Source organism: Cornus florida, unplaced genomic scaffold (assembly GCF_030987335.1).
Source record: "Cornus florida cultivar Cherokee Brave unplaced genomic scaffold, ASM3098733v1 CherokeeBrave_3.0.0_Hap2_Chr05, whole genome shotgun sequence".
Classification (NCBI taxonomy): Eukaryota; Viridiplantae; Streptophyta; class Magnoliopsida; order Cornales; family Cornaceae; genus Cornus; species Cornus florida.
Genome location: NW_026775575.1, coordinates 97,650,073 through 97,665,627, shown reverse-complemented (window position 1 = coordinate 97,665,627; position 15,555 = coordinate 97,650,073). Strand labels below are relative to the sequence as shown.

At 40.1% G+C, this 15,555-nt stretch overlaps 1 protein-coding gene, 1 long non-coding RNA gene and 2 pseudogenes across 2 annotated transcripts; 2 read left to right on the top strand and 2 right to left on the bottom strand.

Annotated features, from left to right (window-relative positions):
- Window positions 1–3,903: 3,903 nt before the first annotated feature.
- On the top strand, window positions 3,904–8,003 carry LOC132307835 (geraniol 8-hydroxylase-like; annotated as a pseudogene).
- Window positions 8,004–8,561: 558 nt separating this feature from the next.
- Window positions 8,562–10,984, bottom strand: LOC132307836 (uncharacterized). Its single transcript, XR_009482324.1, has 2 exons — window positions 10,189–10,984; window positions 8,562–10,059 (listed from the first exon to the last, which is right to left on the bottom strand). It is a non-coding gene; the product is annotated as an uncharacterized LOC132307836 (long non-coding RNA).
- Window positions 10,985–12,342: 1,358 nt separating this feature from the next.
- On the top strand, window positions 12,343–14,439 carry LOC132307834 (geraniol 8-hydroxylase-like). Its single transcript, XM_059805706.1, has 2 exons — window positions 12,343–13,501; window positions 13,662–14,439. Exons 1-2 carry the CDS (start codon window positions 12,608–12,610, stop codon window positions 14,265–14,267), a joined length of 1,500 nt encoding a protein of 499 aa, XP_059661689.1. The 5' UTR covers window positions 12,343–12,607; the 3' UTR covers window positions 14,268–14,439.
- A 262-nt stretch (window positions 14,440–14,701) lies between these two features.
- On the bottom strand, window positions 14,702–15,555 carry LOC132309810 (elongation of fatty acids protein 3-like; annotated as a pseudogene).

The following is a 15,555-nucleotide window of genomic DNA, read 5'->3' as shown; positions in this document are numbered from 1 at the left end:
GTAGCTCGAGCTCTAGAAGACCATTCTCTATGATTATGGTTGTGCCTTTGTATTTTCAACCTCTCTAAATGGTGAGAGTTAAGCCTTATTTATACTATTTTCATTTGGGTAAGGACCCTTAGTCATAAGAGCTAACTCCCTCTTTATCCAATGGTCGTTTTACTTAGGTAAGGACCATTGGTTACGATTGTTGCTCCTTCTTTATCCAATAGTAATTATGTGAGATATATAATTAGTGTATTATGTGGTCTCTTTTACTCGAGCTCAGCTATTGGGTATTAAACATTCTTTCCCCTTTGTGTAAACCTCAAAGTGAGGTGATTCCTTAAAACTCAGCCACCTAACCACTGATACTCAGATTCCCGCAACTGAAGATAGGGAAAGAGCCTTTCTCGGGATTCCGCCTTCTCGGCCCCGCGAGCTCTATTCTATCTCTGCGTCTCGAGGTCCTTACAGTTAAAGGGAGCTCAAGAGAAAAATGCCCGAGGTTACGCCTACATGAAGCAACCTCGGAAAAGAAGGAATGAGGGGGCCCATCCGACTGGAGCGGGGCGCGTCCACAGGAGAGGAAGGGTAGCGACCCCTTCCTCGGCCAGTGAGCTTAGTTATAGGACGAGTAGCTCGAGGATACTTGGTCCTTTCAGGAGCACGCCATATAAGTACTGGTCGGGTGTGCTTATTTTCAGAGATGGTGCAACTCAAGCAAACGTCGTGGCACGTATATCAACATTTTGCCCCCCTGCTCGAGGTGGCGAGGAAGGTGCTCGAGGCTGCGAGGAAGGTGCTCGAGGCTGCGAGGAGGGAGCTCGAGCAAAAGACTGAGGTAGAGAAGGGAATTCTTTAAAGATATAAGTGAGCTAATTGAGTTCCCTACGAAAGTATGAGAATGATCTCATTGAGGAAAGCTTATAAAATAGATGAGTTTACAAAGGTAAGCTAAATGAACTCTTTAAAGAAGTATGGAAATGAACTCATCGAGGAGGGTTCATAAGAGGGACAAGTTTTGTCTAACAGAAATGAATTTGCCAAGGAAGTCAAATTTGAGGAGATGAGCTTTCTCGAGGAGAGCTTATCAGAGATAGGCGTTTTACAAAAGCGAGTCATATAAAAGTGAGGAGATTTACACAAAGGGCGAGTTGATCAAAAGAAATGCTCTAAATTAACTTTATGAAAATGAGCTCATAAAGGGAAGCTCTCTAGAGGAAGGAGTCTTGTAGAGGGCGAGATGACTAAGAGGAATGCTCTTAATAAATTATCTTTATGAAGATGAGCTTGTTAGAGAACTCAACTTTGTGAAGAAATGAACTTATTGAGAGGAATTCGTAAAGAAGTCAGTTTTTGTAAATGAGGTAAAACGAATGGAACTCGATAGAGTGGTCAGCTTCATGAAGAATGGGTTAATCGAAGGGAGCTCCCCAGGGAGCTAGTTTTGTAAATGTGAGTTAACCGAGGGGAGCTCAGTGGAAAAATTGATCAGTTTATAAATGTGAGCTAAACGAGGGGAGTTCAATAGAAAAGTCAGTTTCATAAATGGAAGCTAGCCGAGGGGAGCTCGGTAAAAAGGTTAGCTTCATAAATGTGAGCTATCAGAGTGGAGCTCAGTAGAAAGATCAGCTTAATAAATGTGAGCTATCAGAGGGGAGCTCAGTAAAAAGATCAGTTTCATAGATGTAAGCTAACCAAGGGGAGCTCAATAGAAAAGTCAGTTTCATAAATGTGAGCTAACCTAACTTTGCGTTTCGAGGTCCTTATAGTTAAAGGGAGCTCGAGAGAAAAATGCCCGAGGTTACACCGTAGGAAGCAACCTCGGAAAAGAGGGGAGGAGGGGCCCATCCGACTGGAGCTGGGCGCGTCCACAGGAGAGGAAGGGTAGCGACCCCTTCCTCGGCCACTGAGTTCAGTTATAGGACGAGTAGCTCGAGGATACTTGGTCCTTTCAGGAGCACGTCAGATAAGTACTGGCCAAATGTGCTTATTTTCAGAGATTGTGCCCCTTGAGCAGACGTTGTAGCACTTATATCAACAATGATGAAACTTTCATGCTTAACAAACCAGGACTTGTGCATTGGAGTTCGGACACTACTATCACTACCACCATGGAATAGGCAATGGCAGAGCTCCTCCGCAACCCAAGCATCCTGGCTAAGGCCAAACATGAACTAGCTGAAACTATCGGATTGGAACGGACCGTCCAAGAGCAAGACCTCCCGCAACTTCCCTACCTCGAAGCCATTGTTAAAGAAACAATGCGGCTCCACCCAACAGCACCTCTTCTCCTCCCTCATCGTGCCGAGACAGACGTAGAGGTATGAGGCTATACCATTCCTAGACACACCCAAGTGCTGGTGAACTACTGGTCCATTGCACGGGACACTACTTATTGGGACGAGCCAACCCGGTTTGTGCCGGAGAGGTTCCTGGGCTCGGACATGGATTTTCAAGGGCGGGACTTCTCTTTCATACCGTTTGGCACAGGTCGCCGGATTCGCTCTGTTTTGGGTCTTGCTGTTAGGATGGTGAACTTGTTGTTGGCTTCACTTCTTCCCCAGTTTGATTGGAAGCTTCCTGGTGGGATGGTACCTGAGGAGATGGACATGAGGGACAAATTTGGAGTTGCTCTCCAGAAGGCTGATCCGCTGGTTGCCATTCCTGTTATCGTAGCTTGAAGCTTGAATGTATTTAGTTGTAATCTTGTGTCATCCTATCAGTCGCAATAAAACAGGTGTGCTTGCTGTGTGACAGTGAAGGGCATGATTTTGTTTTATTTAGTCTGTAATAATTTATAATAAAAAATGTTGTGAAAAATATATATATATATATATATATATATATATATGTATTATATATATATATATATATGTATTAGGGACATGAAGGATCCTTTGACCTTCAGAAAAAGAAAAGAAAAAGCATCCTTTGACTACATCTTTTTATTCTGCATTTTTTATTTTGTATAAACTATAAGGAAAATATACTTCGACCGATTAATTAAGCAGAATCAACTTACGTGGCTGTCCACGTGGCAATTTAGTTTGGCAACTTTCCTTCCCCCCTCTCTCTCTTTCTCTCTCTAATATCTCACTCACCCCACCCAAATTCGGCGAGAAGATGCGGGTGAAGTGATGAAGGCGGCGAGCATAAACCTCATCCTCGGCACCGATCCTTTAAAAATTGTTTGTTGACATCGCCGTGAAGAAAAGGGTGACGTGTGTTGGCTTCTTCATCATCAAATTTTTTTTTCTTTGATATCGGGAAATTAATTCATCGATCTTTTGTTCTTAGTCGGTGTTTTGCCGTGGTCTGTAGTTGTGAGTTGTCACTCTGTTGTTCTCCTCTTCGTCGCGAGTCACCGGCTTTGCTGCGATTGATGCTTGTAAATATCGTTTTCCCAAGAGCAGAGAAGACAACTTGGGCGAGGTTAGTAAACCCAAGTTGATCGGTGACTCCGTCTATGACCAGATCGGGAAGCGACATGATCGGCAACAAGCAAGTCTGAAAGAAAGACCATGAAGCATGTATGGTAATTATTTCGTTGCACATTATTTCATTAATATATATATATATATATATATATATATATATATATATATATATATATAGATTGAATTATTTTTTTTAAAAAATGGTATTTACTTACATTACATTATATTGGTTCTTTAAAAAAAAATGTTTATATGATGTCGAACAAACTACCTAATTGTATAAATTTCAATGGGATTATTCCAGAAAATTGGATCATCACATCAGGGACGCCGATATTTTAATCAAGTTCGGAGTCCTCCACGACGACGCCGTTCTGAGATCATCGTCGGGTTCGCCATTGCGGATTCTTCATTGATTGGTAGTGCGTGCACCTACGCACCACCACCGACGAGGAGGTTCTGTCTTTTGTCCCCGGTAAGCACAGACGATCTCGACGAGCTCTCTTTCTCTTTGCACTGTTATTGTTAGTATTCGTCTTTAGTTTCCCGACGATTGAAGTATCAGATTCCGGAAACAATCAAATAAACAAAACTCACTTAACTATTTTTGGGGTCTCAAAATCCTGTGGGTCAAATATTTTTAGAATTCAAGTTCGATCACCGCTCATTGGTTTCTTTATGCTGTTCATTTTCTCTAGATTTTCTTCTAGTGTTAGTTTTATCTATTATAACCGCAATTCATTCAATTGTCTATACATTTGTGGATTCAAAGTTGTCCTGCTTCGTCAGAATTTGAAGAAGAATAGTACGAAAGAAAAGAAAGAAAGAATAGAGCTTCTGTTATTTTCTCTTGATTCCAATCTGTGTCTATGTGTTTGTGAAACCGTTCTATGTTGGGCTTGTGCTGTGTCCACTGTGTGTGTTTTCTATTTACAAATATTGGGAAAAAATATATTGAGAGTATGTGTAATGCTACTTTTGCTTGTGATTGCTGATACCTTGATAGGCTTAAGGATCTCGATAGCGCAGCCATGGATGGGGTATGTGAATTTCATAAAGATTATGATATTAAATATGTTACTACTTTCCACTTATCAAAAAAAAAAAAAAAAATGTTACTACTTTCCTACTTTGTCATTACTATTGCTTTTTTGTTCTGTATACATGAAAAATGTCACTACATGCTTGATCCGTGGTGAGCATGAGTATAGTGTCAAATTTTCTTAAAAACAGAAGGTTTGATACTTTGAGATGTTGATAAAGTTTCCAAAGATTGTTTGTTGCAACTATTTTTAGATGGTTTATGTTTTATACTACTAAGCCAAAGAGGCCAGAAGTGAACAAGTATGGTTTATGTTATATACAAGACTTGTGTTATGCTGAGTATGTTGGTTATGTGTTGCGAATTGTTGGTTAACCTTTCAACATGTGTCAGCTAAGTGTTCAAAACTAATTATATTTGTTTTAAAATTTGGACATGTTCACAATATGTTTAACACGTTACCTTTGGAGAAGTGAACCGGTATGGTTTTTGGAGTGTACGCGAAGTGTTGGAGTCTGTCATAGACGTAACACGTTACCTTCTCAGAAGTGTCTGTGTTTATTAAATGCAAACTAATCTTCCTTTTCTTATTGGTGCATCATCACATTAGGTCTACATTGTATATGCTTATACCACCTAAGCCTACTTTCTCTTTTTTTATCATTTTTAAGTGTCATTCTGTATTTTATTACATCACTTTTCTCATTTTCAGCAACATGGATACGTTGTTTTTGTTTCTTTTGGCAGTACCTAATATTCTGCTATCTAATGATTGACGTATTGAGTTTTTTTTTTTCTAATGCTTGATATTCATTATTATGTAGTAGTATGCACTAGCATGTCTCCATTTTGTCCAACCTGCCCCATTCCTACTAGTTATATCATTGTCTCTCTCCCCATATTTTTGTGCTATAGATCCTAAATATCATGGAAGGTTATTTTGAGCAATCCTTTTATCCTAAATTTTTATAGCCATATTATTAGTTTCTAAGTCTGTTTAAAATTTACATTCTGTATATTCCGTCTTAATCTCACTAATTTTTAAGCCTTTAGCTTCTAATATCTTTCTCTATTTTCTAATTTTATTGCCGTGGCATCCTCAAGTATCCAATAATAATATATCATACTGTCATAGGTAAACTTGTACCATACGCCAGCAGGACAGCCAAGAATGATGTGATGATCAATATTTTGATTAATTCTGATTAGTGATTACATAACCCCAAAAGTCAACTCATTATAAATTAGTATAGGAAGATGAGGACATTCTTAATTTTAATAATAAGAATAACAAATCAAACTTCAGTGATAACTTCAAAATTGTTTAACAAGACCGAGTCTCCGAAGTCTCTTTAGTCATACAAATGCCTGCAGTTCACAGCCTAGAAATATTCTCACCCGCAGGACTGCCAAGAATGATGTGAGAATCATTATTTTACATAAACCAAAAGGTCAACTCTTGTAAATTAGTATAGCAAGATAAGGGCATTCATAAATTTAATAATAAAAATAATAACAAATCAAATTACAGTGATAACCTCAAAAAATTGTTTAAAAGACAATGGAGTCTCCCAAGTCGCTTTAGTCGCACACATACAAGCATGACACACAGCCTAGCACGCTAGGCAGTTGAGAGTAGAGTGATGGATTTCTTGAGCTTTCTACTGTGTTTTCTGTTCACCTGGACTCTGGTTCAAACCCTGCTATCAATTGGAAGGGGAAGTAAAACAAGTGCAAGAAGGCTACCACCGGGACCGGCATCATTGCCGATTATCGGAAACCTCCTCAAACTGGGAAATGAACCACACAAGTCCTTAGCAGAGCTCCCCAAAACTCACGGTCCTATCATGACTTTGAGACTAGGCCAAATAACCAGGGTTGTCATTTCTTCATCAACCATGGCAAGAGAAATCCTTCAAAAGCAAGACCTCTGCTTTTCCAATCGATTCATCCCAAACGCACTTCAAGCCCACAACCAGTGCCAGTTGTCAGTGATTTGGCTACCCGTTTCGACTCGCTGGCGGAATTTCCGTAACATCTTGAACTCGCATATATTTTCAGGTCAAAGACTGGACGCTAAGCAACAGCTATGGAATCAGAAAGTTGAAGAGCTCATCGCCTACATCAACAAGAGTTGCCAGGCAGGAGTTGCAGTAGATATAGGACGAGCGGCTTTCAGAACAACACTTAATCTTTTGTCAAATACCATGTTTTCTGAAGATTTGACTGACACAAGCTGTGACACGGCACAAGAATTTAAGGAACTAGTATGGAGTATCATGGAAGAGGCTGGTAAACCCAATCTGGTGGATTACTTCCCTATGCTTAGGAAGATTGATCCACAAGGTATAAGGCGTCGAATGACGATTCATTTTGGGAAGATGATTGGGCTTTTCAATCGTATGATCAACGAAAGATTGGAGTTGAGGAGACTGCAAGGTTGGATCACAAGAAATGATGTGTTAGATACTCTTCTCAATATCAGTGAATCTGACCCTGACGAGATTGATCGAGTTCACATTGAACGGATGTTGGTGGTATGTAAACTAAATCAGTCTGCAGTTGCTTTAATCTTGTTAGCTAATCTATATAAAGATTTGTTCTGTCATTGAATTTATATGTCCATTATAACTCTTAGGAGGGTGACCATGTCAATATATATGTAACGACTTCCTGACATATGTAGAAATGTTTCATTAGTAAGTAAAGTTTCCTGCTTACACAAACTATTTTACAGGATCTATTTATCGCAGGAACAGATACAACTTCAAGCACATTGGAATGGGCAATGGCAGAGATGCTACGCAACCCAGAGACACTGTTGAAAGCCAAAGCTGAGCTTGATCAGATCCTTGGAAAATGCAGCCTGGTAGAAGAATCAGACATTGCAAGTCTGCCATACTTGCAAGCTATCGTGAAAGAAACCCTCAGGCTACACCCACCAGCGCCGTTCTTAATCCCTCACAAAGTTGATGCCAATGTTGAAGTATGTGGTTACACAGTACCAAAGGATGCACAAGTGCTAGTAAATGCATGGGCTATCGGCCGCGATCCAAGCATATGGACAAACCCAAACTCACTTATGCCTGAGAGGTTCTTGGGGACAGAAATTGATGTCTGAGGCCATGATTTTGAACTAATTCCTTTTGGCGGTGGACGAAGAATATGTCCTGGATTGCCACTAGCGATAAGGATGGTTCACTTGATGTTGGGTTCACTCAAACTCATTTGACTGGAAGCTTGAAGATGGCATTTCTCCGGAGGACATGGAAATGGAGGAGAAGTTTGGCATCACCTTACGGAAGGCTCAACCTCTGCGTGCTGTCCCTGTTCATGTGTAAAAAATATTGCATGGATATTCAGGGGGAAGGAAAAAACAAAAAAAAAAAAAAAGAAAAAGAAGAAAGAAATTGCATGGGTCCCACACAGGAGGTATGGGTCCCATTTTCAAGGGCAAGTTTGGCTCGGTTGTGGTCTTAAATGTTCTCTCTATGGAATACGCAACTCATGAATCAATCAGATCATATTTCAGAAGTTTATCATGAGTTACTAGATGCACTATCTTAGGGCTTTTAGTACACCAAATACTTACTTTCTTTGATGAAAAAATTATTTGGCATAAACTTCACAATCCAAGTGGTAGTCACGATCGCTTGGTTCCATGTGCATAAGTTGATGATACCAAGACCTCCTTTAGATCTCAGGTTGCCAACCTCGTCAAATTATTGAACAGATAAAAAATGACTACACATTCGATTGTTAGATGACACCCTGCACTGTAAGTTTTGTCCACACGGAACCCCGCGTCATGGACTCCTATTTTTCTAAAAATGTATAAATATATTCCCTATGACTTTATGGTGAAATTTAGAATAAAATAATTTTGATATTTCAATTTTACCCTTTAATCCCTTCAATTTTGCCCTTCTCACATAACCACCACCACAATCACCCCTACAAACGCCACCACCTGGTGGCTGCCGAGTAGAATTTCATTATATTATCCCATTAGCTAAAACCCTAAAACATCAAAATCAGCTGGTAATTCGCATTACTGATGCAATCTAACAATTTACATAACATAATAACTCCGAAACTGAAACTAAACAATCTCTTAATATTCAATAAAATCTCTCCCTTAAGAAACTCAAACTGTAAATTCCATACGTTTCCAATAGCACAATTTTTGCCTAATTCAAACTCACAAAAGCAGCCTTACATTGAATCTATACATCTCTCAATTAAAACTTCAACATTCATGGTAGAAAGATTACTGATCCAATTTTTTTGGCTCATGAGCATTTGAGGGGGTATCACAAGGACTCTACACCAGCTAGATGTGCTATCAAGATTGATTTGAGGAAGGAATTTGATTCAGTTAAATGGGACTTCATCCTAAACTGCCTCAAACTTCTCAAATTTCCAGACAAATTCATCTCTCTCATCAATGCAAGTATCTCATCACCATCCTTCACCATTGCTCTTAATGGTGAATTCCAAGGCTTTTTCAGAGGCAATAGAGGCTCTCACCATTTCTCTTTGTTATAGTAATGGATGCATTGTCTCTAATTATCAAGAATTTTGTTGAGAAGGTACATATCTTCAAGTACCACTGGAGATGTGGTGCCCTAAAAATCACCCTTCTTTCTTATGCTGATGATTTAATGCTGTTTTGCCATGGAGACATCTCTTCTGTTTCAGTTCTCAAATGTGCTCTTGATCACTTTTGCTCAATGTCTGGTCTTGAGATCAATTTCTCCAAAAATTATGTTTTCCTCTCTGGAGTTGATCCACAAACTGAAGATGCTATTACATGTTTACTTGGTATTGGGTTGACAACTCTACCAGTAAAGTATCTTGGGGTCCCATTGATCTCCACCAACTTAAAATCCATACATTGCAACCTTTTGATTAAGAAGATAATTCAGAGTCTCACATTGGTCATCAAGGTCATTGTCTTATGCAGGGAGGCTTCAACTCATCAAAGCAATTCTTGTTTCAACCTAAATTTACTAGTCCAACATTTTCACACTGCCAAAATCAGTTATCAATGAGCTAAATGCCAATTTTAGATCCTTTCTTTGGTCTGGTCCGGAAATGAAGACTTCAGGAGCCAAAGTTGCTTGGAGCAAAGTTTGCAGGTCCAAAGAGTCAAGTGGTCTAGGTATGTATTCCTAACCTGGAATTAGCTAACAAAGCAGGAATTTTGAGATTCATATGGGAACTACAAACAAATAACTTAAGCAGACTATGGATCAGGTGGTGCAATACTCACCTGATTAAGTGCAGGAATTTGTGGACTTTGAGCATTCCTCATCAATGTTCTTGGAGCTGGAGAAAGATTCTTCAACTCAGGCACCCAGCTAGACTACTCATCAAGCACATCATTGGAGATGGCAATGGAACCTCATTTTGGTGGGACAATTGGGCTCCAGGTGGTCCTCTCTGCACTAGATTTCCAAATGCACTGCTTGATGAAGCAGGATGCAATTTTGACACCAGAGTCCAGTTTTTCATTGCAAACTCTATCTGGTTCTTTCCACCAGTTCTAACATCCTCAATCCCCTGAGCTGAGATTGCTGCCTCCTCCATACCCTGCTAGAAGTGACAAGAAGTTATGGACTGCATCACCCTCTGGTCTCTACAACTTAAAGCTCACAACCTCGCATCTTGCAGGTCATTCAACTCCATTAATACATTGGCATGATCTGGTATGGAACTCACCTACAATTCCATGCATGAAGTTTAATTTTTGGCTTGCAGTTTAATCCAGGCTTCCAACTTTGGATAGATGTCTCCATATGTAAACCTTTGTGCTCTTTGCCACTCCCATCAAGAATCACATGAGCATTTGTTCTTTAACTGTTGCTTTGTCTCCCCCATCTGGAATTTTATCAAAGATAAAGGTCACTTTTGCAACTCTATCACAAATTGGGGAAACCTAATCACATGGTCCAGCTTAAGATGGAAATCAAATTCTGTTTCCAACTTACTCCGCAAAGTCTGTCTTTCTTCAATGGTGTATCACACACGGGAAGAGAGAAACGACCGGATCTTCAAAGGGGAAGAAGTGTTCACAGAGGGCTGTGCTTAACCGAATCTGTTCCACCATTACTTCAATTCTGAAATTGAGTTTCCTCAAGGATTGCTCCACCTCAAGAAGAATCCTACACGAATGGAACCTGTCTCCTTCTTCTTGCCGTCCGCAGCCAACACCTCCAGACTAAGGAATCGCCGGTCTTCCACCGGAATCGCATCTTGTTCACCCGAATGGAGAACTAATAACCTAAATTAACGGCCAACCATTCGGTTGTTATGGTTATTTGTTCAATTCTAACGTGTTGGGCTCGGCCCTTGTTGCCTCTGGGCTTGTATTGTGACCAAATCGGGATGTTTGGCCAAAGGCCCACCTTTTGTAATTATCCGAGCCAAAAAAAAAACAAAAAAACTTCACATGCTAACTTGTTTGATCTGTTAGCAGAATGCTGTAAGGCAGATTTATGTTTCCACTTCTGGATATAGTTTGAGAGAAAGGCTGACACATTACTATCACATGCTAACTTGTTTGATCTGTTAGCACTTGCAGGTACTGTCCCCACTTCACACCCTCATTTTCTATGGTCCAAAATCCTCACATCTCAATTATTTCATTTCAATGTCAAGCTTATGCCTATTAATTGACTTTTTCCTGCTCTCTATCTCCTCTTATAAATACTATTTATTTTTTTATTTTTATTTTTTGATTAGGTAATTACTCACACATACATCATAAATTGTTTACTACAAAACTAGAATTGCTATCACGACGCAGAGGTTGGATATGTTACAAGACCTTCGTGACACAGTGATATAGTTTGTGGCATAATCCAAGCGAGTTAAACTATCCGGAAGGTTTGTATTCGGAACAAGTTCGAATTTGTTAGCGAATACAATGTTCTCTGTTGACATACTTGATCCGAAATTAAATTAAATTGAATAGCTTATATGGAAGATAATGGAGCTTGTCGGGAAGCCTAATGCGGCCGACTATTTGCCATTTATGAAAGCATTTGAGCCACAAGAAAATAACAAATTTGTTAGGAAACTGAAATAATAAGTTTAGAGCCTTACTAATTCTAAGAAGATAAAAAATTTAAAAAGTCCAATATATTAGGAAACAATAATTTTAGGAGCAATTTGGTTCAACTTTTGAAAAAAAGAAAAAATAATAATAATAATTTTAGGAACCTTCCAATAGAAATGTGCTTAGACAACCACTCTTATCTTATAATAATAATAATAATATCCTTCTATGCTTTTTTTTTTTTTTTTTTTTTTTGGGTCGGAGCCTAGAGAAATAAAGCAGTGTATGATTGATATTTTTCTTGCAACTTGAAAAAAAAATCTCAATGCTACAATCCACGGATGGTGAGATGTTTGGCCACAGTGGATTATTAAAGCTATGACCTTGATTGTACTGCGACGTTAATATGTTGCACTGTGATGTACCATGTGACAACACAATCTGTTTTAACTTTTAGTAAGTCACGAGACTCGGCACTGCAGAGCTCCTCATAGATATTTCTGCCACCGGCTACTGGTTCAAGCTCTTTAACTCTCTGCATTTGACAAAGTAATACAAGATATTCAACTCAAACATTCACACCCCACCACCAGCAGACAGCCAAGAATTATGTGATCATCACTATTTTAATCAATTGGTGATTTAAAGAATCAACTCATCATAATAAATTACTCCAGTATAGCAAGATGAGGACATTCATAATTCTAATAATAATAATAATAATAATAAAAAATTAAACAACGATAACTTCAAAAAATTGTTTAACAGACCGAATCTCCCAAATCTCTTTCTTTAGTCACACACATGGATGCACCACACACACAGCCTTGCAGACTAAAATATTCACGCATGACTGCCAAGAATGATGTGATAATCAATATTTTACACGAACCAAAAAGAGTCAACTCCTTACAAATAAGTATGGCAAGATGAGGGCACCGGCATTCATAAATTTAATAAAAATAATGACAAATCAAATTACAGCGATTAACTTTAAAACTGAATATCACAAGTCGCTTTAGTCACACACATACACGCACTACTCACCGCCTAGCACACTAGAGAGGAGATTGTAGAGAGATGGATTTCTTGAGCTTTCTACTGTGTTTTCTGTTCACCTTGACTCTGGTTCAAGTCCTTTCATCAATTGGAAGGGGAACCAAAAAAGGTGCAGGTAGGCTACCACCGGGACCCACACCATTGCCCATTATCGGAAACCTCCTCAAACTAGGAAATGAACCACACAAGTCCTTAGCAGTGCTCGCCAAAACTCACGGTCCTATCATGACTTTGAGACTAGGCCAAATAACCACAGTGGTCATTTCTTCATCAGCCATGGCAAGAGAAATCCTCCAAAAGCAAGACCTCCTCTTCTCCAACAGATCCATCCCGGATGCACTTCAAGCCCACAACCAAAGCCAGTTGTCAGTGGTTTGGCTACCCGTTTCGACTCGCTGGCGGAACCTTCGTAAAATCTTGAACTCACATATATTTTCAGGTCACAGACTAGACGCTAAGCAACAGTTACGGAGTCAGAAAGTTGAAGAGCTCATCGCCTACGTCCACAAGAGTTGCCAGGCAGGTGTTGCAGTAGATATAGGACGAGCGGCTTTCAGAACAACACTTAATCTTTTATCAAATACCATCTTTTCTGAAGATTTGACCGACACAAGCTCTGATACGGCACAAGAGTTTAAGGAACTAGTTTGGGGTATCATGGAAGAGGCTGGTAAACCCAATCTCGTGGATTACTTCCCTGTGCTTAGGAAGTTTGATCCACTAGGTATAAGGCATCGAATGACGATTCATTTTGGGAAGATGATTGAGCTTTTCAATCATATGATCAACGGAAGATTGAAGTTGAGGAGACTGCAAAGTTGTATCACAAACAATGATGTGCTAGATACCCTACTCAACATCAGCGAAACTAACCCTGATGAGATTGATCAAGTTCACATCGAACGGATGTTGTTGGTATGTAAACTAAACCATTCTGTAGTTGCTCTCATCTTAGCTAGTCCATATAAAGATTTGTTCAGTCCATTGAATTTTACAGTATGTAATGACTTCCTGACATATGTAGAAATGTTTCATTAGTAAGTAAAGTTTGCAGCTTACACAAACTATTTTACAGGATCTATTCGCAGCGGGAACCGAGACAACTTCAAGCACATTAGAATGGGCAATGGCGGAGATACTACACAACCCAGAGACTCTGTTGAAAGCCAAAGCTGAGCTTGATCAGATCCTTGGAAAAGGTAACCTGGTACAAGAATCAGACATTGCAAGTCTGCCATACTTGCAAGCTATCGTGAAAGAAACGTTCAGGCTACACCCACCAGTGCCATTCTTAATCCCTCGCAAAGTTGATGCCAATGTTGAAGTATGTGGTTACAAAGTACCAAAGGACGCACAGGTGCTTGTAAATGTGTGGGCTATTGGCCACGATCCAAGCACATGGATAAATCCAAACTCGTTTATGCCCGAGAGGTTCTTGGGGACAGAAATTGATGTCCGAGGCCATGACTTTGAGCTAATACCTTTCGGAGGTGGACGAAGAATATGTCCTGGGTTGCCACTAGCGATAAGGATGGTTCACTTGATGTTGGCTTCACTCATAAACTCGTTTGACTGGAAGCTTGAAGATGGCATTTTTCCAAAGGAAATGAATATGGAGGAGAAGTTTGGCATCACCTTACAGAGAGCTCAACCTCTGCGTGCTGTCCCTGTTCATGTGTAAAAATGTTGTTTCTTTTTAAGCATTGCCCACTGTCATTTAGAGACTTGGATGGTCTCACTTGTATATTTGAAGTACTACCAAGTGAATGTTGTGATTTTAAATGCTATCATATATCATAAGGATTTGAGGTGAAACCAATAAATAAAAGAAAATAAGGATTTTTACGTATAAATATATTTATTGGGTTATATTTACAGTATTATGTAGTCAAAGTACTATAGTTTCAAAAAAAATATATAGTTGACCAAATCAATGACATGGACATAAATTTTCACTATTTACGACAATTTTAATTTGTTGCCCAAAATGACCTTTTCACTTTTTGAATCAAATTACCCTACTGCTCCCTATTTCTTTTCCGGCACAAAATATACCCTAATTGCAGCCGCAAAAATACACATCAAATATAGCCAATTTACTCTAATACTCGATCACTAATTTCCACCGCCATTGGTAAGCTCTCCGCTCAGCAATCCAATCGCCACCCAGAATCTGTATCCGTAAACCACCGAATAGACCGAGCTCGTGACCAGAATCGCCAGAATTTGAAACGAGTGAGAGAATTCGAGCCAGAGAAAGGTCATGAATATCTGAATTGCTTGACTGAAGAGTTGGAAGGAGAGTTTTAGTCGCTGGAGGACGGTGAAGTAGGTCCGGAAAGTGTGGAGGAACCGAGAGAGGTAGAAGATGTAGGACCAAAAGAAGACCTGACCCGAGGAGCAGGTGCCGAGGGGGAAGCAGAGGAGCCACTAGAAGGGGGTCTTGGAGAGGCGCCAGAACCACCGGGTGTCGTAGATCTCGGCGGCGGCGGAGAGGAGGATGCGGCGAAGGTTGTGGCGGAGATGATGGCCATGGAGAGGCTATGGAGAGTCGGGACGGGTCCGAGGGGAACGGGTCGGGTGCGGCGGAGGATGAGGAGGAGGTGGAGGAGGGAGAGGATGATGTGGAGGGAGACGGAGGTGAAGAGGAAGGACCACGTGGAGCCCCATGATTGGGAGTGGCTCCAACGGAAGTTGACGATGGATGAGTGCTCCGATAAGAAATAGGTGAGGCTCTGTATCATCGTTGACCGTGTGGTGGTGGTGGTGTTCATTCCCATCACCGCCATGATGGGAATGAACAGACGGCGGAGATGTGTCCTCAGGTTATTTTTTTTTTTTCAAGAAATAGAAAATAGAGCAGCTTAAAAAAGACCCTATTATTTTTGGTGTTTATACGTCGACGGTGGTGGTTTAGTTTGTGTGTTCTCAGGAGAGAGAGATGGTGAACTGTGAAGGGTATTAGTGCC